General features: G+C 54.3%; 1 protein-coding gene across 1 annotated transcript; it reads right to left on the bottom strand.

The window, feature by feature from the left end:
• Positions 1–3298: 3298 nt before the first annotated feature.
• LOC116949747 (uncharacterized) lies at positions 3299–26421 on the bottom strand. Its single transcript, XM_032967382.2, has 2 exons — positions 25451–26421; positions 3299–3964 (listed from the first exon to the last, which is right to left on the bottom strand). Exon 2 carries the CDS (start codon positions 3908–3910, stop codon positions 3383–3385), a length of 528 nt encoding a protein of 175 aa, XP_032823273.1. The 5' UTR covers positions 3911–3964; positions 25451–26421; the 3' UTR covers positions 3299–3382.
• Positions 26422–26604: the final 183 nt, after the last annotated feature.

Here is a 26604-nt window from a genome sequence, read left to right as displayed (position 1 = left end):
AGGTGTTTCACTGACGAGGTGTTTGACGAACGAGGTGTTTCACTGACGAGGCGTTTCACTGACGAGGTGTTTGACGAACGAGGTGTTTCACTGACGAGGTGTTTGACGAACGAGATGTTTCACTGACGAGGTGTTTCACTGACGAGGCGTTTCACTGACGAGGTGTTTGACGAACGAGGTGTTTCACTGACGAGGTGTTTGACGAACGAGGTGTTTCACTGACGAGGTGTTTCACTGACGAGGCGTTTCACTGACGAGGTGTTTCACTTACGAGGCGTTCCGCTAACCCAATGGTTAAAGGTCGGGGCACGAGGCGACTGCAGACATCCGAGTCGGTCTGCGCCCTGTGTGACCACGTGGTCTGTGCCCTGTGTGACCACGTGGTCTGCGCCCTGTGTGACCACGTGGTCTGCGCCCTGTGTGACCACGTGGTCTGCGCCCTGTGTGACCACGTGGTCTGCGTCCTGTGTGACCACTTGGCCCGGGCGTTGCGGTTTTGCGTCAAGAGTTGTTTGTCTGGGGCTGGGCGCTGGCTGCTGGCTGCTGACCTCTGCCGTGTCCCCGGCTAACACAGAGATCCGTGTGCGTTGATGGTGGTGGCGGTGCAGGGCGTTGTGTGTGCGTGTGTGGGGAGCGGTGGCGTTGCGGTTAACGCCACGAACCCGGCGACCCCGGCTCGATTCGCGCTCACGGCCATCGGCGCCGGTGGCGATTCATCTGAACCGTTGCTGGGCCTCCCCTAGGTCGATTCAGCCTCAAAATAGTACCTGGTGCGGTGTGTGAACGTCGCCACTAGGGAGACAAAGGCGGTCGGGCGTGGTGCTGGCCACCCACCCCCTCGTGCTCCGTGTCGGCCTTCATAGGTGCTGCTCGCTAACAGCACTTGTCCCAACAGTCTGTTCAGGCTATCGGGGGGGGGGGGGGGTGGGGGGGTCTTTGTCTTCGTACAAGCAGCAACGTGGATAGCGCGGGGCATTGCGAGCAGGTCAAGAGAAGTTGTACAATGAGCATGGTGGGAAGGGCGGTTGTTGATGGGTCAACGCAGAGGTGGAATGCGATGTGAAGAGACGGGACATTGAGGTGGAAGTAATCCATGGCGGAGCCAGGATTTCCAGGTAGGGGGAGGGGGGGGGGCAAACCCCTCCAGCAATGAAAAATGATAGATGTTAATAAGTAAGGACTTGCCCCTTGCTTTTTACTGTGTGATCGGCATCGCGCTCGCTGGAGGTGATGATGCCTTCAGGGAAGTCGTGGACTCTGTAGACGCAACTGCGCACAATTCTGAGTCACTAATAACCGCTTTGCCGTTACTTATTGCCAATTATGGACTCGGACTATTGTCCTATCATCTCATAGAGTTCCTGGCACGTAATAATATGCTACACAGTGGCAGTTGGGGTCGAAAAATGCCGATTTATTACTAATAAACCCCAATGATCCGATCGAAATTAGGGATTTCGATCGGATCATTGGGGGGGCACGTGCCACACCCCCCCCCCCCCCCCTCCACTGGCTCCGCGTTTTTCCTCCGTGTAACCCGGAGAGCCGCAGCTGAACAAAGCAAAGAGACAAGAAGGCCTCTCACCTTTTAATTTACTGGGCGCCACGTTGGCAGGAAGATGTTAACTACCTCACCGGGTATACAAGAGGTTGTGGGTTCGAAACCGAGCTTGACGCCTCCTGCTGTATATTTATAGTTTGTGTGCCTCTCTCCCCGTGGTCGCTTGAATTTGTCTCCGGATCCTGCGGTTTCCCCCTCCACATTCAGAAACAACGTGCGTTTAGATGATTTGGCTGCTGTAACTTTACACATGATAAGCGACCTTGTTGACCGACAATTTGTGGCCACGTGGCTTCTAAAAAAGAGTTATATAGTTCAGCGGGGCCTTACCTGGTAACATAAACAAAGTAGAACAGTTAGACTGGTGCACACAGAGGCTGCAAGGACTTATCATGGTGAGATACGGAAGCAACGTGGAGGTTGTGGAGGAAGAGGGCAGGTGACCGAGGCAGGCATTGGAGTGGCACACAGAGGTGGGCCACCAAGTGGAAGTCGATTGGGGCCGAAATGCCACTCGATACTATGACCTCTTGACCTTGGCGCTTGTGGAATAGGAAATTGTGAATTCTTGGTACATAAGCTTTTCAGTGTATGAAATTGGCTTTAAAAAAGAAAGACATTGAACCGCAGGCGCGTTCTGCGCAGGCATCACGACTCGACGACCCAGCCACCGTGTGATCTGCGTGAGCCCGGGTTCGACTCCTGCCCACGACTCACAACACCCCCCCCCCGCCCCCCCCCCCTGATTGATTCGCTTTTTGGCATCTGAGTGTGACCCGCAACTCCCGTAGAACAGACACGACCACCACATCGGTACGCGTTGCAATATTACGGTCGCCACCACCACCACCACCACTCGCCCCGGAGAGACAAAGGCGTGTGTGTAAGTGTGCTCACACGCACACTCACACACACATATATATTTATAATATATAAATTAGAGCGGATGCGCTTCCGTCATTCTTGGGTGCGTTTTTGATTTTCCTTCCGAAGGCCGCTCGAGACACCGCGGCGGTTTTGAGATTGAACGCACCCTTCTTGATCCCCTCTCCCCCCCCCCCCCAGCCCACCGTGTGAAACGAAAGCTTTCACGACTCATCGACGACGAGCACGACGAGGATGGAGGGGGGGGGGGGGGTCGAGCCCTCGGGCCGCGCCGTCTCGCGTGGGTCCTCACCGCCGTCGGGATCGCGTCCCGTTGTTTTGTCTGCCCCGTGTCACGGTCGTTGCGTCGTCGTCGTCGTCGTTTTTTTTTATCGCGAGCAAATGTTGACGCCTGCACTTGACGGTGACAATGGTGATCGTAATCCCGACGACACCACCACCACCACCACCATCACGCTGGGTGGCGTTTGCAGGGCGTGGCGCTGTTGACATGGACCCAGGTGGATGGAAGCAATCACATCTGAATATTTAGTAAATACTGGAGGAATCCGAAAAGCTATGAAGCTCTTTTTCACATGTCCAAATGCCACCCGCCCCCCCCCCTCCCCTCCCTCGTTCAACTTCCCCCACACTCTTCATAGCCCGGTGATGCCTGGGCACCCTCTCGCGCGTAAGGCCCCAGCGCAGTTGCACCGCCTACACACTGCACAGCAATGCCACTGAGCGAGCCGCTAAACACACGCGCTGGTGAGGAACTCTCCCTCCGGCCGTCCTCCGGCTTGTAGGGGCAGGGCCGGGTGGGGGTGAGATGGAGGAAGAAGGGGGGTGGGGGGTTGGGGGTGGGGGGTGGGGGGGAGGGTCGGGACCCCGCCGCAGTTGCACCGCCTGCACGCTCCGCCCGGGGGTTTGTCCTCGCCGCCGGCGAGACAGCCGCGGTCAGGGCACGGACGCCACCACGAGGGTGGTGCGGCTCTCCCTCCTGGCGCGGCTCAGCTCGCGGTGCCTGTGCAGGAGGCAGCCGGCGGCGCCCAGCAGCCCCAGCAGGGCGCCGAGCCCCAGCAGCGCGAGGCCGAGCAGCGTGATGGGGCTGCCGTGCGCGTTGCGGCCGTACGCCACGGCGCTCACCGCCGCGCCGCTCACCAGCAGCGCCACGCCGAACGGCGCCAGGCACTTGTAGCAGGCGCCCTCGGCGCCTCCCGTGGCCGCCAGCAGCTGCAGCTGCTGCTGCTGCTGCTGGCGCTGCGGGGAGAGCGGGTACCGGCCGGGCGCCAGGCGGGCGCCGCTCCCGCCGCATCCCGTCGCTCCTCCTGCTGCTGTTGCTGCTGCTGAAGACGGCGGTGGCGGTGCTGGTGGTGACGATGCTGTCGCCTTGGGGTTGTTGGGCTCCGTGCCCGAGTGTGGACGAGGTGGCTCCGAGCGCCCCGACTGGTGCAGGGGCCCCTTCTGGATGTAACCGTCGGACATGGTGCCAGGGGTCACGGGGGGTCACGGGGGGTCGCGACTCGGGCCTTGCTCTGCCTACAGGGGAAGCGAGAGTGCAGACACAGGGCAAGAGACGGCGGCGTCAGGCCAGTGGCTCTTCTGGTCTGTCGAAACCGGTAACCGGTTTGAGAATCGGTAACCGGTTTTCGAAAGTCAGGAACCGGTAACGGATCGCGGTGGAACCGTCGTCGCGAACGCACCGACGATGAGGAGTGCGTCGGATTGTTGTTTCGACTGCCGCGCCCGGGAGGTGGCATCGAACCGTCGACCACCTGGACTATATGGGAGGATGTATGAGAGGAAGTACAATGGGCGAAAACCCCTGTGGTGCGTGAATTAAGTAGAATACTTTTTTTTGTAATGTGACGAGAGCGAATGATGATGAACGGATTGGATGAATGGGGGATGAGTGGGAGCCACGGGGGAGAGATTGTGAAGAGGGAGCAGGAACGGTGGTGGTTTAGAAGGCGGAGATTATGGGGCCGTGGGATGAGCTAGGGAGGGAAAGTGAGCTTTGAGGGAGGAGAGGAAACGATTTAGCGAAGATTACTTCTTAATGGCCCTGCTGACAGAGCCATATCGTTTGAATGAGGGGGGGGGGAGGCCCTTACTAATAGCATCTGACAAATCCCTCAGTATCAAGGAAGCCTCATTCGGCTGACACTTGTTCATAATAAGAGATATAGTGGTAGTAGTAGCAGTAGTAATAACGTCAACCTGCAACGCGCTGCACAGCGTTCACTCTCGCACAGAGAGAGAACGCGCTCGGAGGGGCGAGCAAGATTCGCACGGCGAGCCTGTGCCCCTGCCCCGCGCTTCCGCCCAACAGATGGAGGCGTTATCAGCCGGTCCGTGAGTGTCCGTGCGTGGGACGAAACCGGAGGTGAAACCCCCGTGGCACGTGCGTGGACAACTCTCGACCCAACAACGCGCGCGCAGATGAAAACGGGCGGAGTTCACACTCTGCCGTGCCCCTTGGCGAGCCACAGCGGCACGGCTGATCCTCGACCCCCACGGGAAGAGGGGGAGTCTCGCAACATTCATGTGTGCGGCGATCCACCAACTGAGTCCCAGAAGCGGTGTGTGGGGGGGTCCACATTTGTGTTGCTTCGTACCCGCATGCCCCTGATTCTACGTACATCTCCGCGGCCAATCGGCAGAAAGATTCAAATATACAGGGTGGCCCCTACAAGTGCGGACACATGGGGTTATGTTTGCTGTGTCTTAACAAACCACACGGGCTTATTTCAGCTATTTGAACAATTGTTCAAACTGCCTGCCCTAAACACGAATGCATTAATGCGTGCATGAATATTTCTGTTCGAAATTAATTTCGGGCTTTTATATTTTTTTTCATTACAGGTGCACTCTCGAATATTTATCGGTTGTGTTGTCTCAATTCAGTTAATTTGTTTTCCATTTGAAGTCATCATCAAAATATATTAATCACGATATTAGATAACATATTGACTTAAACAATAACTGATTAAAATGTTTCAATCCCCGTCTTAAAAATAATATAACAACCCGATGTGTCCTGACTTCTGGACCACCCTGTATTCCGTTTTCTTTTTAGAGGGTGATTCAGAACAGAGGTTAATTTTCAGCACGTTCAGAATGCGGCTGCTAGGGTGTCAACCAGAAGCCCTTCTTCACGTCGTACGACGCCCGTGTTGACCTCCCTGCACTCGCTTCCATTTCCACGTAGAATCCAGTTTACAATCCTCTTGTTAACTTAACGAAGCACTGAACCGTCTTGTCCCAGCCTACATTTGCACACGGCGTTGGTGTACCGGTGCTTTTTTTTGTTTCAGGAATATTTTGCTGTTTTTTTCATGGATTTTTCTGTTTGCACAGTCACATAGTCACTTGAAGATGTTTTTCTTGTTCGTGTTTTAGTTTTTTTGTTTGTTGTGGTTGCACCCGATTCAAGAGCCGAATGGCTCACAGTTGCTATACCAAAATAAATAAACTGAAACCGAAATAACTGAAATCATTGACAAGCCGCACCCGCATGTACCACTCAAGGTCCCCTACGATCTGCGGGATGCAGACATTCTCTGCGTTCACAGGTCGAGGCTTACTCGGTCTACGGGTGGCCGAGATATCCGCCGTGTAGCCCCCAGGCCATGTAACTCTCTCCCACGAGATTTCAGGGATCTCTCTCTGAGAGTCTGTGGACATTTGTTGAAATGCGTCTTAAAACCCATTTATATTCGCTTCCGCTTGCTAAACTTTTGGTTTATATCGTAAATGGATTCTTAAAATGTATTTATGATATAAAAAAAGATTGTGCTGGGTACTGCTGCTGTGTCCTGTACAGCACTTTGAAATCCTTGATGAGAATCGTTCTATACATGGAATTATTATGAATGTAATCAATTATTAGTTAATGATTAATTATAAGGAAAGCAACGCTGTGTGAAATTACTAATTAATTGTTGCTTTTATTTAAAGCTTTCGTGACTGCAGGGATTCATATTCTTGGTTATTTCGGTAAAGTCACAATCATCATCAGGTGTGATGATGATTGCTTGTGCTGCAGTCGAAACGTCGTGAGCATTTTATTGTTTTATATTTTTAATATTTTATTGTTTCCCTTCTACGTGGTGACTTTACCGAAAGAACCAAGAATATCATTGTTGTTTGCTTGATTACGATTAACTATTCATTAATTACGGTGTATTAAGTAATCAATATTACTTACTCCTAATTAATCGTGTGATATTATTATGAATGTAATTCTTAATGAATGTATGATATTATCATGAATATAATTCTTAATTAATGTATGATATTATTATGAATGCAATTCTTAATTAATGTATGATGTTATTATGAATGTAATTCCTAATGAATGTATGATGTTATTATGAATGTAATTTGTGACACGCGCTGCACTGGATCTCGGCGTGAGATGCTAGCGCGCGCTGCTGCAGCTGTCGCGGAACGGGGCATCCGTGCGTCGCAACGCTCCCGTAACAACACCACGCGCCCAGCCACGCGCTTTGACGTCTTACACGTGGCGTTAGATGCCCCGCTGTGCTCTTCTCTGAGTGTGCGCGTGCGTGCATCGTCAAGCACACGGCCGTAGTTCATCATCAGCAGCCATGATCAATCGACTGCTGAGTGAAGTTTCTTCCCGAGCCGTCGCCATCGCTCATGATCCTGCTGTAATGCAGCCCACCCGGCACCCGCACGCCAGCCGGTGTGATCGCTCCATCTCCTCGGTTGTCATTAACAACAACAGTAATTCTAAAAACGATTATTGACATTTAAAAGACGACATTCATCCAGGGATCTCGGCTGCGCCCTTCACGGGGCACGACAAGCGTGGGTTCACATCCTCACGCGCGCACAGCGGAGCGCGTGAGTGACAGTGCGTGAGAAACGCGCGCATCAGGGCGGCGCTTGTGCCAGGCTAGGTGCGCATCGAATGAACGCAGAACGCTGGCGACCCGAGTGGAGCAGCGCGGACGTCCTGAATAAACCCCTCGTGCGAGAGCCAAACATGGCACTCCCTCTTCGCTTTGACTTTCATCCTCGTCTAAGACACTGGGGGGTGTTGTTCGTCAACCACATCGTGCCACCACCAGGCGGGTGTGTGATTGTGTCCATGCAACCCAAACTATGGACCCGACAGCAAACGCCACTGCGGTCTGAAAAACATCAATAGGTTTTGCCCCTTTCTGCCAATAAAACAGGAGGCACTAAGATGTTCAAACATCAAATAGAAACCTTTTTTTTTTGCAAGGAATCAAGTTACTGCATTAACCACACACGGTAGTTGTGGTGAACATGCAAACAAACATGATCTAATAATATATACATCGTCTTGGAAACTGTTTGACCTACACCAGAGACAGACTTCCTCATGGCCTAGTCTCACCACCAGTGTCCGACCAGAGAACCCCAAATAGGCATCTATTTGAGGCTTGAACGCCAGTTTTATCGCCCGATAAGGGTAAAAGCTATTCTTAATCTTCATTCTTTGATACTCGCAAAAAATGGTCCCATGATACCACCACTGTGGTCTGCACTCCTTCAGCGGACGACCACGAAGAGAGAGAGAGACAACGCAAACTCCAAATATACAGCGGCAGGCCCCAGGGTCGGGATCGAACCTACGACTTCCCGTAGACCGGGCGAGGTAGTTAACATCGCATAGCCACCGCGGCGGCCCTTCGCCAGCGTGTTGAGAAGTTTGGCCAAACAAACCTCGAACACCCCCCACCCCCCGCCGCCGCTGCCCCCCGTCGTGACCGACAAAGCCGCGGCGGACGCCTCCGTCCATCCAGCAGTGGATCGACGCCGCCGCCCCCGCCGCCGTCTGCCAAGCGGGAATGCGCAGATGGCGACGTTGCGTGACCCGAAACCCGCGACTGCCTCGGTGCAAGGCAACCACACATCGCTCACGGAGTTTCCATTACGACAGCCACGCGTCAGAGAGCCCCCTAGCACGGGGGAGGGGGGGGGAGCTGGGGGGGCCTGGGGGGTGCTGGGGGCTTGGCCCCCCTGGGGAAGACTCGTCCCCTCGTCCTGTCGTCTCCTCGTCTCCTCGTCTCCTCGTCCCCTCGTCCCCTCGTCTCCTCGTCCCTCGTCTCCTCGTCCCCTCGTCCCCTCGTCCTCTCGTCCCCTCGTCTCCTCGTCTCCTCGTCCCTCGTCCTCTCGTCCCCTCGTCCCTCGTCTCCTCGTCCCCTCGTCCCTCGTCCCCTCGTCCCTCGTCTCCTCGTCCCCACGTCCTGTCGTCTCCTCGTCCCTCGTCTCCTCGTCCCTCGTCTCCTCATCCTCTCGTCCTCTCGTCCCCTCGTCCCCTCGTCCCCTCGTCCCTCGTCTCCTCGTCCCCACGTCCTCTCGTCCCCTCGTCTCCTCGTCTCCTCGTCTCCTCGTCTCCTCGTCTCCTCGTCCCCTCGTCTCCTCGTCCCTCGTCCTCTCGTCTCCTCGTCCCCTCGTCTCCTCGTCCCTCGTCCTGTCGTCTCCTCGTCCCTCGTCTCCTCGTCCCCACGTCCTCTCGTCCCCTCGTCCCCTCGTCTCCTCGTCCCTCGTCTCCTCGTCCCCTCGTCCCCTCGTCCCCTCGTCCCCTCGTCCCCTCGTCCCCTCGTCCCTCACACCGGCGTAGCCCGCTGCCTTCTAAATTCAAGTCGAAAATGTTGTTATAGAATGAGTCAACATCATCATCATCACCACCACCACCACCATCAATCGTCGACAATGAGTCATTACACTGTGTAACACCATTTTTGTTCCTGGGTAGTAAGTGTCATTTTCTAATTGCTTATGCCTCAAAAGTATGGAAAATGGCTATTATTATTCCCCGCAAACTTTGCTGTTGTGACCAGGACCTTATGTGAACGAAAGACACAAATTCACACGACGTTTTCTCATTGAAAATAGGTACATTTCAAAATATCACTGTCCTGGTCACAAAAGCAAAGTTTGTGGGGAATAATAGCCCCTTTTCTGTACTTTTGAGGCATAAGCAATTAGGAAATAACACTTACTACCCAGTCCATCAACCAGTCATCATCACCGATCATCACCTGTCATCATCATAATCACCAGAGATCATCACCAACCATCATAATCACCAATGATCATTACCAATCATCACCGGTCATCATCATAATCACCAGCGATCATCACCAATCATCATAATCACCAGTGACCATTGCCAATCATCACCGGTCATCTTCATGTCAAATCATCGTCACCAGTAATCATCATCGATCATCACCAGCCATCATCACCAAACATCAGCAATCACCATCATCATCATGGACAATCATCACCGTCTGTTGATGCAGCACCAGCAGCTGTGTGTGTTGTGTTGTGACTGCCACAGGAACGTGGACATTCCAGCAGTTTGAGCGTGGGGGACCGATGCATGGTCGCCTCACTTGGCCCGCGATTGCTCCCTGCCCTGCACGATCGATGGAGGGTGAATGCGGTATGAAACGCGAGTGTGTGTCTGTGTGTGTGTGTCTGTGTGTGTGTGTCTGTGTGTGTGTGTCCGTGTATGTGTCTGTGTGTATGTGTTTGTGTGTCTGTTTGTGTGTACGAACCTGGCGACCCGGGTTCGATTCCCGCTCACGGCTGAGTCGACCTGGGCCTCTCCTAGGTCGACTCAGCCTCAAATGAGTACCTGGTGCGATGTGTAAAAATCGCCAATAGGGAGACAAAGGCGGCCGGGCGTGGTGTTGGCCACCCACCCCCTCGTGTGCCGTGGCGGCCCTTATAGGTGCTCGCTAGCGGCACTTGCCCCTACAGTCTGTTAAGGCTACATGGAGGATCTTTGTTGTGTCTGTGTGTGTGTCCGTGTGTGTCTGTGTGTGTATTTGTGTGTATTTGTCTGTGTATGTGTCTGTGTGTGTCTGTGTGTGTGTCTGTGTGTGGTGTAAAAACATCGTCACTGGGGAGACAAAGGCGGCCGGGCGTGGTGCTGGCCACCCGCCCCCTCGTGTGCCGTTCTGGCCTTCATTGTTGCTCGCGAACAGCACTTGCCCCAACAGTCTATCACAGGCTATACGGGGGTCTTTGTCTTTGGTGTAGCGGTTAGCGCTACGCTGCGCTACGAACCCGGCGGCCCGAGTTCGATTCTTTCTCACGGTCGATACAGTGACGATTATCTGAACCGGTATTGGGCCTCCCCTAGGTCAACTCAGCCTCAAATGAGTACCTGGTGCGGTGTGTAAACATCGCCACGTGTGCCGTGGTGAATGTGAGAGAGTGGTGAGCGTGGGGAGTGGTGAGGAGTGATGAGTGTGGGGAGTGGTGAGCGTGCGGAGTGGTGAGTGCGGGGAGTGGTGAGTGTGAGGAGTGGTGAGTGTGAGGAGTGGTGAGTGTGGGGAGTGGTGAGTGTGGGGAGTGGTGAGTGTGCGGAGTGGTGAGTGTGTGGAGTGGTGAGTGTGGGGAGTGGTGAGTGTTTGGAGTGGTGAGTGTGTGGAGTGGTGAGCACGGGGAGGGGTCAGTGTGGGGAGTGGTGAGCGTGGGGAGTGGTGAGCATGCGGAGTGGTGAGTATGCGGAGTGGCGAGTGTGGGATGTGGTGAGTGTGTGGAGTGGTGAGTGTGCGGAGTGGTGAGCGTGGAGAGTGGTGAGCGTGTGGAGTGGTCATTGGTGAGTGTGGTGAGCGGTAAGCTTGGGGAGTGGTGAGCGGTGAGTGTGGTGAGTGTGGTGAGCGGTGAGCGTGGGGAGTGGTGAGCGGTGCGCGTGGTGAGCATGGTGAGTGTGGTGAGCGGTGAGCGTGGGGAGTGGTGAGCGGTGAGTGTGGTGAGTGTGGTGAGCGGTGAGCGTGGGGAGTGGTGAGCGGTGAGCGTGGTGAGTGTGGTGAGCGGTGAGCGTGGGGAGTGGTGAGCGGTGAGCGTGGTGAGTGTGGTGAGCGGTGAGCGTGGGGAGTGGTGAGCGGTGAGCGTGGTGAGCGGTGAGCGTGGGGAGTGGTGAGCGGTGAGTGTGGTGAGTGTGGTGAGCGGTGAGCGTGGGGAGTGGTGAGTGGTGAGCGTGGGGAGTGGTGAGTGGTGAGCGTGGTGAGCGGTGAGCGTGGGGAGTGTGGTGAGCGGTGAGCGGTGAGCGTGGTGAGCGGTGAGCGTGGTGAGTGGTGAGCGGTAAGCGTGGGGAGTGGTGAGCGGTGAGCGTGGTGAGTGTGGTGAGCGGTGAGCGTGGGGAGTGGTGAGCGGTGAGCGTGGTGAGCGGTGAGCGTGGGGAGTGGTGAGCGGTGAGCGTGGTGAGTGTGGTGAGCGGTGAGCGTGGGGAGTGGTGAGCGGTGAGCGTGGTGAGTGTGGTGAGCGGTGAGCGTGGGGAGTGGTGAGCGGTGAGCGTGGTGAGCGGTGAGCGTGGGGACTGGTGAGCGGTGAGCGTGTTGAGCGGTGAGCGTGGGGACTGGTGAGCGGTGAGCGTGGTGAGCAGTGAGCGGTGAGCGTGGGGAGTGGTGAGCGGTGAGCGTGGTGAGCGGTGAGCGTGGTGAGCGTGGTGAGTGGTGAGCGGTGAGCGTGGTGAGCGGTGAGCGTGGGGACTGGTGAGCGGTGAGCGTGGGGAGTGGTGAGCGGTGAGCGTGGTGAGCAGTGAGCGTGGGGAGTGGTGAGCGGTGAGCGTGGTGAGTGTGGTGAGCGGTGAGCGTGGGGAGTGGTGAGCGGTGAGCGTGGTGAGTGTGGTGAGCGGTGAGCGTGGGGAGTGGTGAGCGGTGAGCGTGGTGAGCGGTGAGCGTGGGGACTGGTGAGCGGTGAGCGTGTTGAGCGGTGAGCGTGGGGACTGGTGAGCGGTGAGCGTGGTGAGCAGTGAGCGGTGAGCGTGGGGAGTGGTGAGCGGTGAGCGTGGTGAGCGGTGAGCGTGGTGAGCGTGGTGAGTGGTGAGCGGTGAGCGTGGTGAGCGGTGAGCGTGGGGACTGGTGAGCGGTGAGCGTGGGGAGTGGTGAGCGTGGTGAGCGGTGAGCGTGGGGACTGGTGAGCGGTGAGCGGTGAGCGTGGTGAGCGGTGAGCGGTGAGCGTGGTGAGCGGTGAGCGTGGGGACTGGTGAGCGGTGAGCGTGGTGAGCGGTGAGCGTGGTGAGCGGTGAGCGTGGGGACTGGTGAGCGGTGAGCGTGGTGAGTGGTGAGCGTGGTGAGCGGTGAGCGTGGTGAGCGTGGTGAGCGGTGAGCATGGGGACTGGTGAGCGGTGAGCGTGGTGAGCGGTGAGCGTGGGGACTGGTGAGCGGTGAGCGTGGTGAGCGGTGAGCGTGGGGAGTGGTGAGTGGTGAGCGTGGGGACTGGTGAGCGGTGAGCGTGGTGAGCGGTGAGCGTGGGGACTGGTGAGCGGTGAGCGTGGTGAGCGGTGAGCGTGGGGAGTGGTGAGTGGTGAGCGTGGTGAGCGGTGAGCGTGGGGACTGGTGAGCGGTGAGCGTGGTGAGCTGTGAGCGTGGTGAGCGGTGAGCGGTGAGCGTGGTGAGCGGTGAGCGTGGGGACTGGTGAGCGTGGTGAGCGGTGAGCGTGGTGAGCGGTGAGCGTGGGGACTGGTGAGCGGTGAGCGTGGTGAGTGGTGAGCGTGGTGAGCGGTGAGCGTGGTGAGCGTGGTGAGCGGTGAGCGTGGGGACTGGTGAGCGGTGAGCGTGGTGAGCGGTGAGCGTGGGGACTGGTGAGCGGTGAGCGTGGTGAGCGGTGAGCGTGGGGAGTGGTGAGCGTGGGGACTGGTGAGCGGTGAGCGTGGTGAGCGGTGAGCGTGGGGACTGGTGAGCGGTGAGCGTGGTGAGCGGTGAGCGTGGGGAGTGGTGAGTGGTGAGAGTGGTGAGCGGTGAGCGTGGGGACTGGTGAGCGGTGAGCGTGGTGAGCGGTGAGCGTGGTGAGCGGTGAGCGGTGAGCGTGGTGAGCGGTGAGCGTGGGGACTGGTGAGCGGTGAGCGTGGTGAGCGGTGAGCGTGGTGAGCGGTGAGCGTGGGGACTGGTGAGCGGTGAGCGTGGTGAGTGGTGAGCGTGGTGAGCGGTGAGCGTGGTGAGCGTGGTGAGCGGTGAGCGTGGGGACTGGTGAGCGGTGAGCGTGGTGAGCGGTGAGCGTGGGGACTGGTGAGCGGTGAGCGTGGTGAGCGGTGAGCGTGGGGAGTGGTGAGTGGTGAGCATGGGGACTGGTGAGCGGTGAGCGTGGTGAGCGGTGAGCGTGGGGACTGGTGAGCGGTGAGCGTGGTGAGCGGTGAGCGTGGGGAGTGGTGAGTGGTGAGCGTGGTGAGCGGTGAGCGTGGGGACTGGTGAGCGGTGAGCGTGGTGAGCGGTGAGCGTGGTGAGCGGTGAGCGGTGAGCGTGGTGAGCGGTGAGCGTGGGGACTGGTGAGCGGTGAGCGTGGTGAGCGGTGAGCGTGGTGAGCGGTGAGCGTGGGGACTGGTGAGCGGTGAGCGTGGTGAGTGGTGAGCGTGGTGAGCGGTGAGCGTGGTGAGCGTGGTGAGCGGTGAGCGTGGGGACTGGTGAGCGGTGAGCGTGGTGAGCGGTGAGCGTGGGGACTGGTGAGCGGTGAGCGTGGTGAGCGGTGAGCGTGGGGAGTGGTGAGTGGTGAGCGTGGGGACTGGTGAGCGGTGAGCGTGGTGAGCGGTGAGCGTGGGGAGTGGTGAGCGGTGAGCGTGGTGAGCGGTGAGCGTGGGGAGTGGTGAGCGGTGAGCGTGGTGAGCGGTGAGCGTGGGGACTGGTGAGCGGTGAGCGTGGTGAGCGGTGAGCGTGGTGATCGGTGAGCGTGGAGAGTGGTGAGCGGTGAGCGTGGTGAGCGGTGAGCATGGGGAGCGGTGAGCGTGGTGAGCGGTGAGCGTGGGGAGTGGTGAGCGGTGAGCGTGGTGAGCGGTGAGCGTGGGGAGTGGTGAGCGGTGAGCGTGGTGAGCGGTGAGCGTGGTGAGCGGTGAGCGTGGGGACTGGTGAGCGGTGAGTGTGGTGAGCGGTGAGCGTGGGGAGTGGTGAGCGGTGAGTGTGGTGAGTGTGGTGAGCGGTGAGCGTGGGGAGTGGTGAGCGGTGAGCGTGGTGAGTGTGGTGAGCGGTGAGCGTGGGGAGTGGTGAGCGGTGAGCGTGGTGAGCGGTGAGCGTGGGGAGTGGTGAGCGGTGAGCGTGGTGAGCGGTGAGCGTGGTGAGCGGTGAGCGTGGGGAGTGGTGAGCGGTGAGCGTGGTGAGCGGTGAGCGTGGGGAGTGGTGAGCGGTGAGCGTGGTGAGCGGTGAGCGGTGAGCGTGGTGAGCGGTGAGCGTGGTGAGCGGTGAGCGTGGTGAGCGGTGAGCGTGGGGAGTGGTGAGCGGTGAGCGTGGTGAGCGGTGAGCGTGGGGACTGGTGAGTGGTGAGCGTGGTGAGCGGTGAGCGTGCGGCATCGCGCCTGTGACGCAAGCGACTCCACTGCTCAAATCAGCGTGCTGATCAGACTCAATATAAATGCTAAACAGCGAGAACATCGTAGAGGAAACACACAGTCCCTGCTCCGATATGCATACAAACACACACACATATATATACATATATCCCTAAGTCTTATCATTATGGTTGTAGTTGTTGTTATTGGACGGTACGGGTCACGACCGCACAACCTCAACCTGGCAGCTTCAAGAGAGAAGCCGAGTGAGAGTGGAAGGATGGCACGAGAGGAGACCGCGAAACGCCTCGGAGCCGAGACGAATGGGACAGTGATTTATTTAAACTAAAACTAAAATGCGTGTTTGTTTTTTTTATCTTACCAGGTAAGGCCCACTGAGCTATGTGACTCTTTTTTACAAGCGACCTGGCCATGACGAATGACAGCTCAACGAAGTGGCTTACCACGTGGAAATGGAGAGCAGCTGAGTAGTCAAAACGCGTGACGTTGGTTCTAAATGTGGAGGGAAAAACCGGAGGACCCGGAGGAGAAGAAAAAATCCACGCGACCACGGGAAGAGAGAGAGACACCGCAGACTCCAAATATACAGCAGCAGGTGTCAGGGTCAAGATCGAACTCACGACCTCCTGTATACCAGGCGAGGGAGTTAACATCTCCTAGCCACCGTGATGATGATGATGATGAGAGAGACACCGCAGACTCCAAATATACAGCAGGTGTCAGGGTCAAGATCGAACTCACGACCTCCTGTGTACCAGGCGAGGTAGTTAACATCTCCTAGCCACCGTGATGATGATGCTGATGAAAGAGAGACACCGCAGACTCCAAATATACAACAGCAGACGTCAGGGTCAAGATCGAACCCACGACCTCCTGTAGACCAGGCGAGGTAGTTAACATCTCCTAGCCACCGTGGTGATGATGATGAGAGAGACACCGCAGACTCCAAATAAACAGCAGACGTCAGGGTCAAGATCGAACCCACGACCTCCTGTATACCAGGCGAGGGAGTTAACATCTCCTAGCCACCGTGATGATGATGATGATGAGAGAGAGACCCGCAGACTCCAAATATACAGCAGCAGGTGTCAGGGTCAAGATCGAACCCACGACCTCCTGTGTACCAGGCGAGGAAGTTAACATCTCCTAGCCACCGTGATGATGATGATGATGAGAGAGAGACACCGCAGACTCCAAATATACAACAGCAGACGTCAGGGTCAAGATCGAACCCACGACCTCCTGTATACCAGGCGATGGAGTTAACATCTCCTAGCCACCGTGATGATGATGATGATGAGAGAGACACCGCAGACTCCAAATATACAGCAGACGTCAGAGTCAAGATCGAACCCACGACCTCCTGTATACCAGGCGAGGGAGTTAACATCTCCTAGCCACCGTGATGATGATGATGATGAGAGAGAGACCCGCAGACTCCAAATATACAGCAGCAGGTGTCAGGGTCAAGATCGAACCCACGACCTCCTGTGTACCAGGCGAGGAAGTTAACATCTCCTAGCCACCGTGATGATGATGATGAGAGAGAGACACCGCAGACTCCAAATATACAACAGCAGACGTCAGGGTCAAGATCGAACCCACGACCTCCTGTATACCAGGCGAGGGAGTTAACATCTCCTAGCCACCGTGATGATGATGATGAGAGAGACACCGCAGACTCCAAATATACAGCAGACGTCAGGGTCAAGATCGAACCACGAGCTCCTTATATACCAGGACGAGGTAGTTAACATCTCCTAGCCACCGTGATGATGATGATGAGAGAGAGACACCGCAGACTCCAAATATACAACAGCAGACGTCAGGGTTGGGATCTAACCCACGACCTCCTGTATACCAGGCGAGGTATACAGGACGTACAGGGCCGTACATGCATCCAACGCCACGTGGTCTGCTAAGCAAAGCGAGTAGAACTCGGAGAAGTCAACATTGACTTCTCCAAGACAGAGGTTCTCTGCAAGCCATCTGGCTACCATGAGAGATTCGTTCATGAGGCTATCCACATATACAAACACAGAGACAATTTCAACCGAGAAGATGGATTCTGGTTTAGCAATAATTGGAAGGATTTGATAAACCATTTCGGGTCTTAATTGATTGTTCACGCTTACGGTGGCTTTCAGACCGCATCCATTATTTTTCGTCTCCCCCCTCCTCTTTTCCGAACATAGATGGACTCGCCCATCTGAATAACTGCCAAATCGCTCTCCGTGGTGCTAACGTTAAAAAGCCACTTTTTTCAAATTTTCTTGGTGTGGTTTTCACACCTGATGATGATTGCTTGTGTTGCAGTCGAAACGTCGTGATAATTTTATTGTTTAATATTTTATTATTATTTTATTGTTTCCCTTCTACGTGACTTTACCGAAAGAACCAAGAATATCATTAAACGTCTTCAGAACTGCCTCTGTGTGTATAGTTTGCCGTCCTTCGCCGACACCTCCGATTAGCTCGGTTGGCTATGTACGGTGCGAAAGAAGTTCAACTTGGGCAGGACGCGCCACGGCTACAAGAGATGACAAGTCGGAGTTGGACTCCATCCACGTGATACCCGGTGCTCGAGAGTCAGGCCGGAGTGGCAGCCAAAGGAGGGAACCGTGGAACGCCAGGAGATGAAGCGATGGAATCGGCGCCCGTGCGGAAACCGCGGTGCATGATGAGTGACAGCGCACGGCCGAGAAAGGTGGTGACGGCTTGGGGAAGCCTTCATCCAGCAGTGGATTGACCACGGCTGCTGATGACGACGATAGATGCCTCGAGGGCAGGGATCGGCAACCTGCGGCTCCGGAGCCACGTGCGGAGACTCTTTGGATGTCTCCTTGAGACTCTTTGACTGTCTCCTTGTGACTCTTTGACTGTCTCCTTGAGACTCTTTGACTGTCTCCCTGTGACTCTTTGTCTGTCTCCCTGTGACTCTTTGTCTGTCTCCCTGTGACTCTTTGGCTGTCTCCCTGTGACTCTTTGGATGTCTCCTTGAGACTCTTTGACTGTCTCCTTGAGACTCTTTGACTGTCTCCTTGAGACTCTTTGTCTGTCTCCTTGAGACTCTTTGACTGTCTCCCTGTGACTCTTTGACTGTCTCCCTGTGACTCTTTGACTGTCTCCCTGTGACTCTTTGGCTGTCTCCCTGTGACTCTTTGACTGTCTCCCTGTGACTCTTTGACTGTCTCCCTGTGACTCTTTGACTGTCTCCCTGTGACTCTTTGAATGTCTCCCTGTGACTCTTTGACTGTCTCCCTGTGACTCTTTGTCTGTCTCCATGAGACTCTTTGACTGTCTCCCTGTGACTCTTTGTCTGTCTCCTTGAGACTCTTTGTCTGTCTCCTTGTGACTCTTTGACTGTCTCCTTGAGACTCTTTGTCTGTCTCCATGAGACTCTTTGACTGTCTCCTTGTGACTCTTTGACTGTCTCCATGAGACTCTTTGTCTGTCTCCATGAGACTCTTTGTCTGTCTCCATGAGACTCTTTGACTGTCTCCCTGTGACTCTTTGTATGTCTCCCTGTGACTCTTTGACTGTCTCCCTGTGACTCTTTGGCTGTCTCCCTGTGACTCTTTGTCTGTCTCCCTGTGACTCTTTGACTGTCTCCCTGTGACTCTTTGACTGTCTCCCTGTGACTCTTTGACTGTCTCCCTGTGACTCTTTGACTGTCTCCCTGTGACTCTTTGACTGTCTCCTTGAGACTCTTTGGTTGTCTCCCTGTGACTCTTTGACTGTCTCCTTGTGACTCTTTGTCTGTCTCCTTGAGACTCTTTGGATGTCTCCCTGTGACTCTTTGACTGTCTCCCTGTGACTCTTTGGATGTCTCCTTGAGACTCTTTGGATGTCTCCCTGTGACTCTTTGACTGTCTGCTTGAGACTCTTTTACTGTCTTCTTGAGACTCTTTGGCTGTCTCCCTGTGACTCTTTGACTGTCTCCCTGTGACTCTTTGGATGTCTCCTTGAGACTCTTTGGATGTCTCCCTGTGACTCTTTGTCTGTCTCCTTGAGACTCTTTGGCTGTCTCCCTGTGACTCTTTGACTGTCTCCCTGTGACTCTTTGACTGTCTCCTTGAGACTCTTTGACTGTCTCCCTGTGACTCTTTGTCTGTCTCCCTGTGACTCGTTGACTGTCTCCCTGTGACTCTTTGACTGTCTCCCTGTGACTCTTTGACTGTCTCCCTGTGACTCTTTGTCTGTCTCCCTGTGACTCTTTGCCTGTCTCCCTGTGACTCTTTGACTGTCTCCCTGTGACTCTTTGACTGTCTCCTTGAGACTCTTTGGCTGTCTCCCTGTGACTCTTTGACTGTCTCCCTGTGACTCTTTGACTGTCTCCCTGTGACTCTTTGACTGTCTCCCTGTGACTCTTTGACTGTCTCCTTGAGACTCTTTTACTGTCTTCTTGAGACTCTTTGGCTGTCTCCCTGTGACTCTTTGACTGTCTCCTTGAGACTCTTTGACTGTCTCCCTGTGACTCTTTGTCTGTCTCCTTGAGACTCTTTGTCTGTCTCCCTGTGACTCTTTGGATGTCTCCTTGAGACTCTTTGACTCTCCCTGTGACTCTTTGTCTGTCTCCTTGAGACTCTTTGACTGTCTCCCTGTGACTCATTGGCTGTCTCCCTGTGACTCTTTGACTGTCTCCCTGTGACTCTTTGACTGTCTCCTTGAGACTCTTTGACTGTCTCCCTGTGACTCTTTGGCTGTCTCCTTGAGACTCTTTGACTGTCTCCCTGTGACTCATTGGCTGTCTCCCTGTGACTCTTTGACTGTCTCCCTGTGATTCTTTGACTGTCTCCTTGTGACTCTTTGACTGTCTCCTTGAGACTCTTTGACTGTCTCCCTGTGACTCTTTGGCTGTCTCCCTGTGACTCTTTGACTGTCTCCTTGTGACTCTTTGTCTGTCTCCTTGAGACTCTTTGTCTGTCTCCCTGTGACTCTTTGACTGTCTCCCTGTGACTCTTTGACTGTCTCCTTGTGACTCTTTGACTGTCTCCTTGAGACTCTTTGTCTGTCTCCCTGTGACTCTTTGCCTGTCTCCCTGTGACTCTTTGACTGTCTCCCTGTGACTCTTTGACTGTCTCCTTGAGACTCTTTGGCTGTCTCCCTGTGACTCTTTGACTGTCTCCCTGTGACTCTTTGACTGTCTCCCTGTGACTCTTTGACTGTCTCCCTGTGACTCTTTGACTGTCTCCTTGAGACTCTTTTACTGTCTTCTTGAGACTCTTTGGCTGTCTCCCTGTGACTCTTTGACTGTCTCCTTGAGACTCTTTGACTGTCTCCCTGTGACTCTTTGTCTGTCTCCTTGAGACTCTTTGTCTGTCTCCCTGTGACTCTTTGGATGTCTCCTTGAGACTCTTTGACTCTCCCTGTGACTCTTTGTCTGTCTCCTTGAGACTCTTTGACTGTCTCCCTGTGACTCATTGGCTGTCTCCCTGTGACTCTTTGACTGTCTCCCTGTGACTCTTTGACTGTCTCCCTGTGACTCTTTGACTGTCTCCTTGAGACTCTTTGACTGTCTCCCTGTGACTCTTTGGCTGTCTCCTTGAGACTCTTTGACTGTCTCCCTGTGACTCATTGGCTGTCTCCCTGTGACTCTTTGACTGTCTCCCTGTGACTCTTTGACTGTCTCCTTGTGACTCTTTGACTGTCTCCTTGAGACTCTTTGACTGTCTCCCTGTGACTCTTTGGCTGTCTCCCTGTGACTCTTTGACTGTCTCCTTGTGACTCTTTGTCTGTCTCCTTGAGACTCTTTGTCTGTCTCCCTGTGACTCTTTGACTGTCTCCCTGTGACTCTTTGACTGTCTCCTTTTGACTCTTTGACTGTCTCCTTGAGACTCTTTGACTGTCTCCCTGTGACTCTTTGACTGTCTCCCTGTGACTCTTTTACTGTCTTCTTGAGACTCTTTGGCTGTCTCCCTGTGACTCTTTGACTGTCTCCCTGTGACTCTTTGACTGTCTCCCTGTGACTCTTTGACTGTCTCCTTGTGACTCTTTGACTGTCTCCTTGAGACTCTTTGACTGTCTCCTTGAGACTCTTTGACTGTCTCCCTGTGACTCTTTGACTGTCTCCTTGAGACTCTTTGACTGTCTCCCTGTGACTCTTTGTCTGTCTCCTTGAGACTCTTTGTCTGTCTCCCTGTGACTCTTTGGATGTCTCCTTGAGACTCTTTGACTCTCCCTGTGACTCTTTGTCTGTCTCCTTGAGACTCTTTGACTGTCTCCCTGTGACTCATTGGCTGTCTCCCTGTGACTCTTTGACTGTCTCCCTGTGACTCTTTGACTGTCTCCCTGTGACTCTTTGACTGTCTCCTTGAGACTCTTTGACTGTCTCCCTGTGACTCTTTGGCTGTCTCCCTGTGACTCTTTGGCTGTCTCCTTGAGACTCTTTGACTGTCTCCCTGTGACTCTTTGACTGTCTCCCTGTGACTCTTTGGCTGTCTCCCTGTGACTCTTTGGCTGTCTCCCTGTGACTCTTTGACTGTCTCCCTGTGACTCTTTGACTGTCTCCTTGAGACTCTTTGACTGTCTCCCTGTGACTCTTTGGCTGTCTCCTTGAGACTCTTTTACTGTCTCCCTGTGACTCATTGGCTGTCTCCCTGTGACTCTTTGACTGTCTCCCTGTGACTCTTTGACTGTCTCCTTGTGACTCTTTGACTGTCTCCTTGAGACTCTTTGACTGTTTCCCTGTGACTCTTTGCCTGTCTCCTTGAGACTCTTTGACTGTCTCCCTGTGACTCTTTGACTGTCTCCTTGTGACTCTTTGACTGTCTCCTTGAAACTCTTTGACTGTGTCCCTGTGACTCTTTGTCTGTCTCCCTGCGACTTTTTGACTGTCTCCTTGTGACTCTTTGACTGTCTCCCTGTGACTCTTTGACTGTCTCCTTGTGACTCTTTGTCTGTCTCCTTGTGACTCTTTGGCTGTCTCCTTGAGACTCTTTGTCTGTCTCCTTGTGACTCTTTGGCTGTCTCCTTGAGACTCTTTGTCTGTCTCCTTGAGACTTTTTGACTTCCCCGTTGCAGTCAGCCGTTAAAAAAATCCCGTAAATCTTGAACGTAATTTAACGTAAAGATAATTGATTAAATATTGACAGGCAATGGATCACTATGGTGTGTCTTGACAACAAACTGCATTGTTAGAGACTAAGGGTCGACACAAACTAAATAGACGCAGTTCATTCCATCACCTATTTTGTTAATTTTAGTGAGAATGTGTGGTTGTTGTCGTCTGCTGCGTACCCGCGGCTGTGTTTGTGTACAAGTAGCTCCGACAAGGAGATCATAAGAAGTGCCTCATCTGCTTCATCTTTTAAAGGTTGCCAAGCCCTGCTCCGGCACAATGCAATGCATCGACGAGCAGTTGCGCAATACATCGCCGCTCTATAACAGTGTCGTTGTGTGGCCACGACGAACAACCCCCCCCCCCCACCCGTAGCCTCAACAGACTGTAGGGGGCAAGTTTTGTTAGCGAGTAGCACCCACAGTGAGGAAAAAAAGTGTTTGATCCCCTGCTGATTTCGTACGTTTGCCCACTGACAAAGAAATGAGCAGTCTATAATTTTAATGGTAGGTTTATTTGAACAGTGAGAGACAGAATAACAACAACAAAATCCAGAAAAAACCCATGTCAAAAATGTTATGAATTGATTTGCATTTTAATGAGGGAAATAAGTATTTGACCCCTCTGCAAAACATGACTTAGTACTTGGTTGCAAACCCTTGTTGGTAATCACAGAGGTCAGACGTTTCTTGTAGTTGGCCACCAGGTTTGCACACATCTCAGGAGGGATTTTGTCCCACTCCTCTTTACAGATCTTCTCCAAGTCATTAAGGTTTCGAGACTGACGTTTGGCAACTAGAACCTTCAGCTCCCTCCACAGATTTTCTATGGGATTAAGGTCTGAAGACTGGCTAGGTCACTCCAGGACCTTAATGGACTTCTTCTTGAGCCACTCCTTTGTTGCCTTGGCCGTGTGTTTTGGGTCATTGTCATGCTGGAATACCCATCCACGACCCATTTCCAATGCCCTGGCTGAGGGGAGGAGGTTCTCACCCAAGATTTGACGGTACATGGCCCCGTCCATCGTCCCTTTGATGCGGTGAAGTTGTCCCATCCCCTTAGCAGAAAAACACCCCCAAAGCATAATGTTTCCACCTCCATGTTTGACGGTGGGGATGGTGTTCTTGGGGTCATAGGCAGCATTCCTCCTCCTCCAAACACAGCGAGTTGAGTTGATGCCAAAGAGCTCCATTTTGGTCTCATCTGACCACAACACTTTCACCCAGTTGTCCTCTGAATCATTCAGATGTTAATTGGCAAACTTCAGACGGGCATGTATATGTGCTTTCTTGAGCAAAGGGACCTTGCGGGCGCTGCAGGATTTCAGTACATCACGGCATAGTGTGTTACCAATTGTTTTCTTGGTGACTATGGTCCCAGCTGCCTTGAGATCATTGACAAGATCCTCTCGTGTAGTTCTGGGCTGATTTCTCACCGTTCTCATGATCATTGCAACTCCACGAGGTGAGATCTTGCATGGAGCCCCAGACCGAGGCAGATTGAAAGTTATTTTGTGTTTCTTCCATTTGCGAATAATCTCACCAACTGTTGTCACCTTCTCACCAAGCTGCTTGGCAATGGTCTTGTAGCCCATTCCAGCCTTGTGTAGGTCTACAATCTTGTCCCTGACATCCTTGGAGAGCTCTTTGGTCTTGGCCATGGCGGAGAGTTTGGAATCTGATTGATTGATTGCTTCTGTGGACAGGTGTCTTTTATACAGGTAACAAGCTGAGATTAGGAGCACTCCCTTTAAGAGTGTGCTCCTAATCTCAGCTCGTTACCTGTATAAAAGACACCTGGGAGCCAGAAATCCTTCTGATTGAGAAGGGGTCAAATACTTATTTCCCTCATTAAAATGCAAATCAATTTATAACATTTTTGACATGCGTTTTTCAGGATTTTGTTGTTGCTATTCTCTCTCTCACTGTTCAAATAAACCTACCATTAAAATTATAGACTAGTCATTTCTTTGTCATTCGGCAAACGTACAAAATCAGCAGGGGATCAAATACTTTTTTCCCTCACTGTACATGTAGGCCGGCACGGCACACGAAGTATGTGGGTGGCCAGCACCACGCCCGGCCGCCTTTGCATCCCCAGTGGCGATGTTTGAGGCCGAGTCGACCTAGGGGAGGTCCAGGACGACCTCAGACAACCGTCACTGATGTTGGCCGTGATCGGGAGTCGAGCTCGGCTCGCCGGGTTCGGAGCGCAGAGCAGCGCTAACCGCTGCACCACCGCTCCCCACAACCCTACCAGCAACGCCCCGTTACACGGAGCATCGCCGCTCCGTCTGCACGACAGCCGATCGACCATGCGACTCGCAGAGAGCACACCGACGTCATCGGCCGCGGTCGATCCACTGCTGGATGGAGGCCTCCCCAAACCGCCACCACCTCTCGCGAGCGTGCGACGTCATTCACAAACCTCCCCGGCATCCGCACTCGAGACAATTCCATGGCTCCGTCTCCTGCCGTCGCCACCATCCCCCTCCCATTGCTGCCACTCCGTAGCAAGTCCGTCATCCGTTGTCAGCGACGCGTCCTGCCCACGCCCAGCTCAGCTTCCCTGAACCGTTGGAACGTCGCGTTTCACCGTAACACGCGATTCATAAGTTTACTGTTTTGTTGTTGTTGTTGAGTCAGATCGCCGCGTGAGTGAAATGTGTGTCGTGCACCCTCCTCCACCCGAAACACAGCCAGGTAATGAATGCACGCGTCACGTGATCAGCACTGCCGGTGCTGCTCACGCGGTGATCACACGTCGGGCACGTTTGTTCACCACGTGACCACTTTAGTTAGTGGGTGCGTCGGGTGGCGGAGGGAGTACGACACACGGTTTTTAACTTACGTGGTCTGACCCAACAATCTATTATTATATTATTGTTCACGGTGCGTTTAACCCACGTAATGCGTCTCCAACACACATGTACTATCTTCATCTCAGCATCCGTGGGTGCCACGGTGGCCAGATGTTAACTGCCTCGCCTGGTACACAGGAGGTCGTGGATTCGATCCCGACCCTGACGCCTGCTGCTGCTGTATATTTGGAGTTTGCGGTGTCTCTCTCTCTCTCTCCGTGGTAGCGTGGATTTATCTCAGAGTCCTCCGGTTTTTCCCCTCCACGTTCAGAATCAACACCACCACCACCACCACGCGTTTAGAGTGTCTGGCTGCTGCTGTCAAGGTCCACGTGATAAGCCCACTTCGTTGAGCCGTCACTTGTGATAGCCAGGTCGCTTCTGAAAAAAATCTGTAAAGCTCAGTGGGGGGCTTACCTGGTGAAATAAAATAGTTTCTAGTTCTATACTTTTAGAACGTAAGTGGCGGTGACGTCACCACGGCGCTCGTGCCAGGCCAGGTGCACTCCGAGGCCACGTGAGACCACTGCGTGCATTCGGCCACACGGCTGAGTGTCTCACTCAACATTTTCCCCCCCGGAACCTTCTGCCAGCTACCATTAGAACGCAAGTTACATCAGTCTATAACAATAATAATCATACCCTATTAATAGTACACACACATTTTCGTGTCATTCTATGAACGCGGTTCGCTACGTACTGTGCGAAAGAAGATCAACGTATGTACCTTACAGGTCAATATAATGTTGGTGCAGTATACATACACGCAGAAGGAGCTCGCACACACACACTCGCATGCAGTATACATACACGTGCGGTGAGCAGAACCCTCGATGCTTCTGCTGCCTGTGGCCGTGATGTCCTTGCTACCGGCGCTGATGATGCTGATGATGCTGCTGATGATGATATTGATGGCTTTGTTGATCTCGATTCATGCCCTGGTGCGCGAGATCCGCAGTAGGTCCGCGGTGCATGTCCTGAGTCCACGTCTCGATCCTTCTTCTATAGCTCCTCCTCGTCCTCCTCCTCCTCCTCGGCGGATCGGAGCTCCGTCTCGTCTCGAGGATCGACGTGGAGCGCACCCCGAGCTCACGTGCGGCGCGCGGGAGGACGAGCGCGCACGCGAGCCAGCCTGTGCGTCTCGGCAATCAAAGGTGTGTGTGTGTACGTGTTTGTGTGTGCACGTGTGTGTGTGTGTGTGCACGTGTGTGTGTGTGCACACGTGTGTGTGTGTGTGTGTGCACGTGTGTGCACGTGTGTGTGTGCGTGTGTATGTGTGCGTGTGTGTGTGCACGTGTGTGTGTGTGCACGTGTGTGTGTGTGCACGTGTGTGTGCACGTCTGTGTGTGCACGTGTGTGTGTGTGCGTGTGTGCACGTGTATATGTGCACGTGTGTGTGTGTGTGCACGTGTGTGTGTGTGTGGGCAGGCGCGCGTGTGATGCAAGATTTGGGTGCGCACGAGTGTGTGTGTGTGGTCCCCTAGTGTATGTGTGTGGTCCCCTTGTATGTGTGTGTGGTCCCCTAGTGTGTGTGTGATCCCCTAGTATGTGTGTGTGATCCCCTAGTATGTGTGTGTGTGTGGTACCCTAGTGTGTGTGTGTGCACGAGGGGGTGTGTCAGTGTGTGTCTGTGTGCGTGCGCTAACGTGAATGTGCCCGAGTGTGTGCGCGCGCGCGCGCTCGTGTGATGAGTGCACACACACACACACACGCGCGCGCTCTGACACACGTGTGTGTGTGTGTGCGTGCGTGCGCGCGCGCGCGCTAACGTCAGTGTGCACGTGTGTGCGTGTGCGCGCGCGGGGGGTGGTGGTGGGGGGGGGACATCATGACACGGGATTCCTCCTCTGACGTCATTGGGGTGCAGGGAGCTGCGGGCCGTGGACGGGGGGCGGGTGGAGGGGAGTGAGAGGCGCCGGGGGGGTTGGTGGAGGGAAGAGGATGAGAGGGGTGTGGTGAGTGGA

Source organism: Petromyzon marinus, chromosome 37 (genome assembly GCF_048934315.1).
Source record: "Petromyzon marinus isolate PM22_M1 ecotype Great Lakes invasive population chromosome 37, UKy_Petmar_22M1.pri1.0, whole genome shotgun sequence".
Lineage (NCBI taxonomy): Eukaryota > Metazoa > Chordata > Hyperoartia > Petromyzontiformes > Petromyzontidae > Petromyzon > Petromyzon marinus.
This window is presented reverse-complemented; position numbering and strand designations above follow the sequence as displayed.

Excerpts from the sequence above, each read along its gene's own strand:
- LOC116949747 (XM_032967382.2), bottom strand. The coding sequence starts at position 3,910 with ATGTCCGACGGTTACATCCAGAAGGGGCCCCTGCACCAGTCGGGGCGC.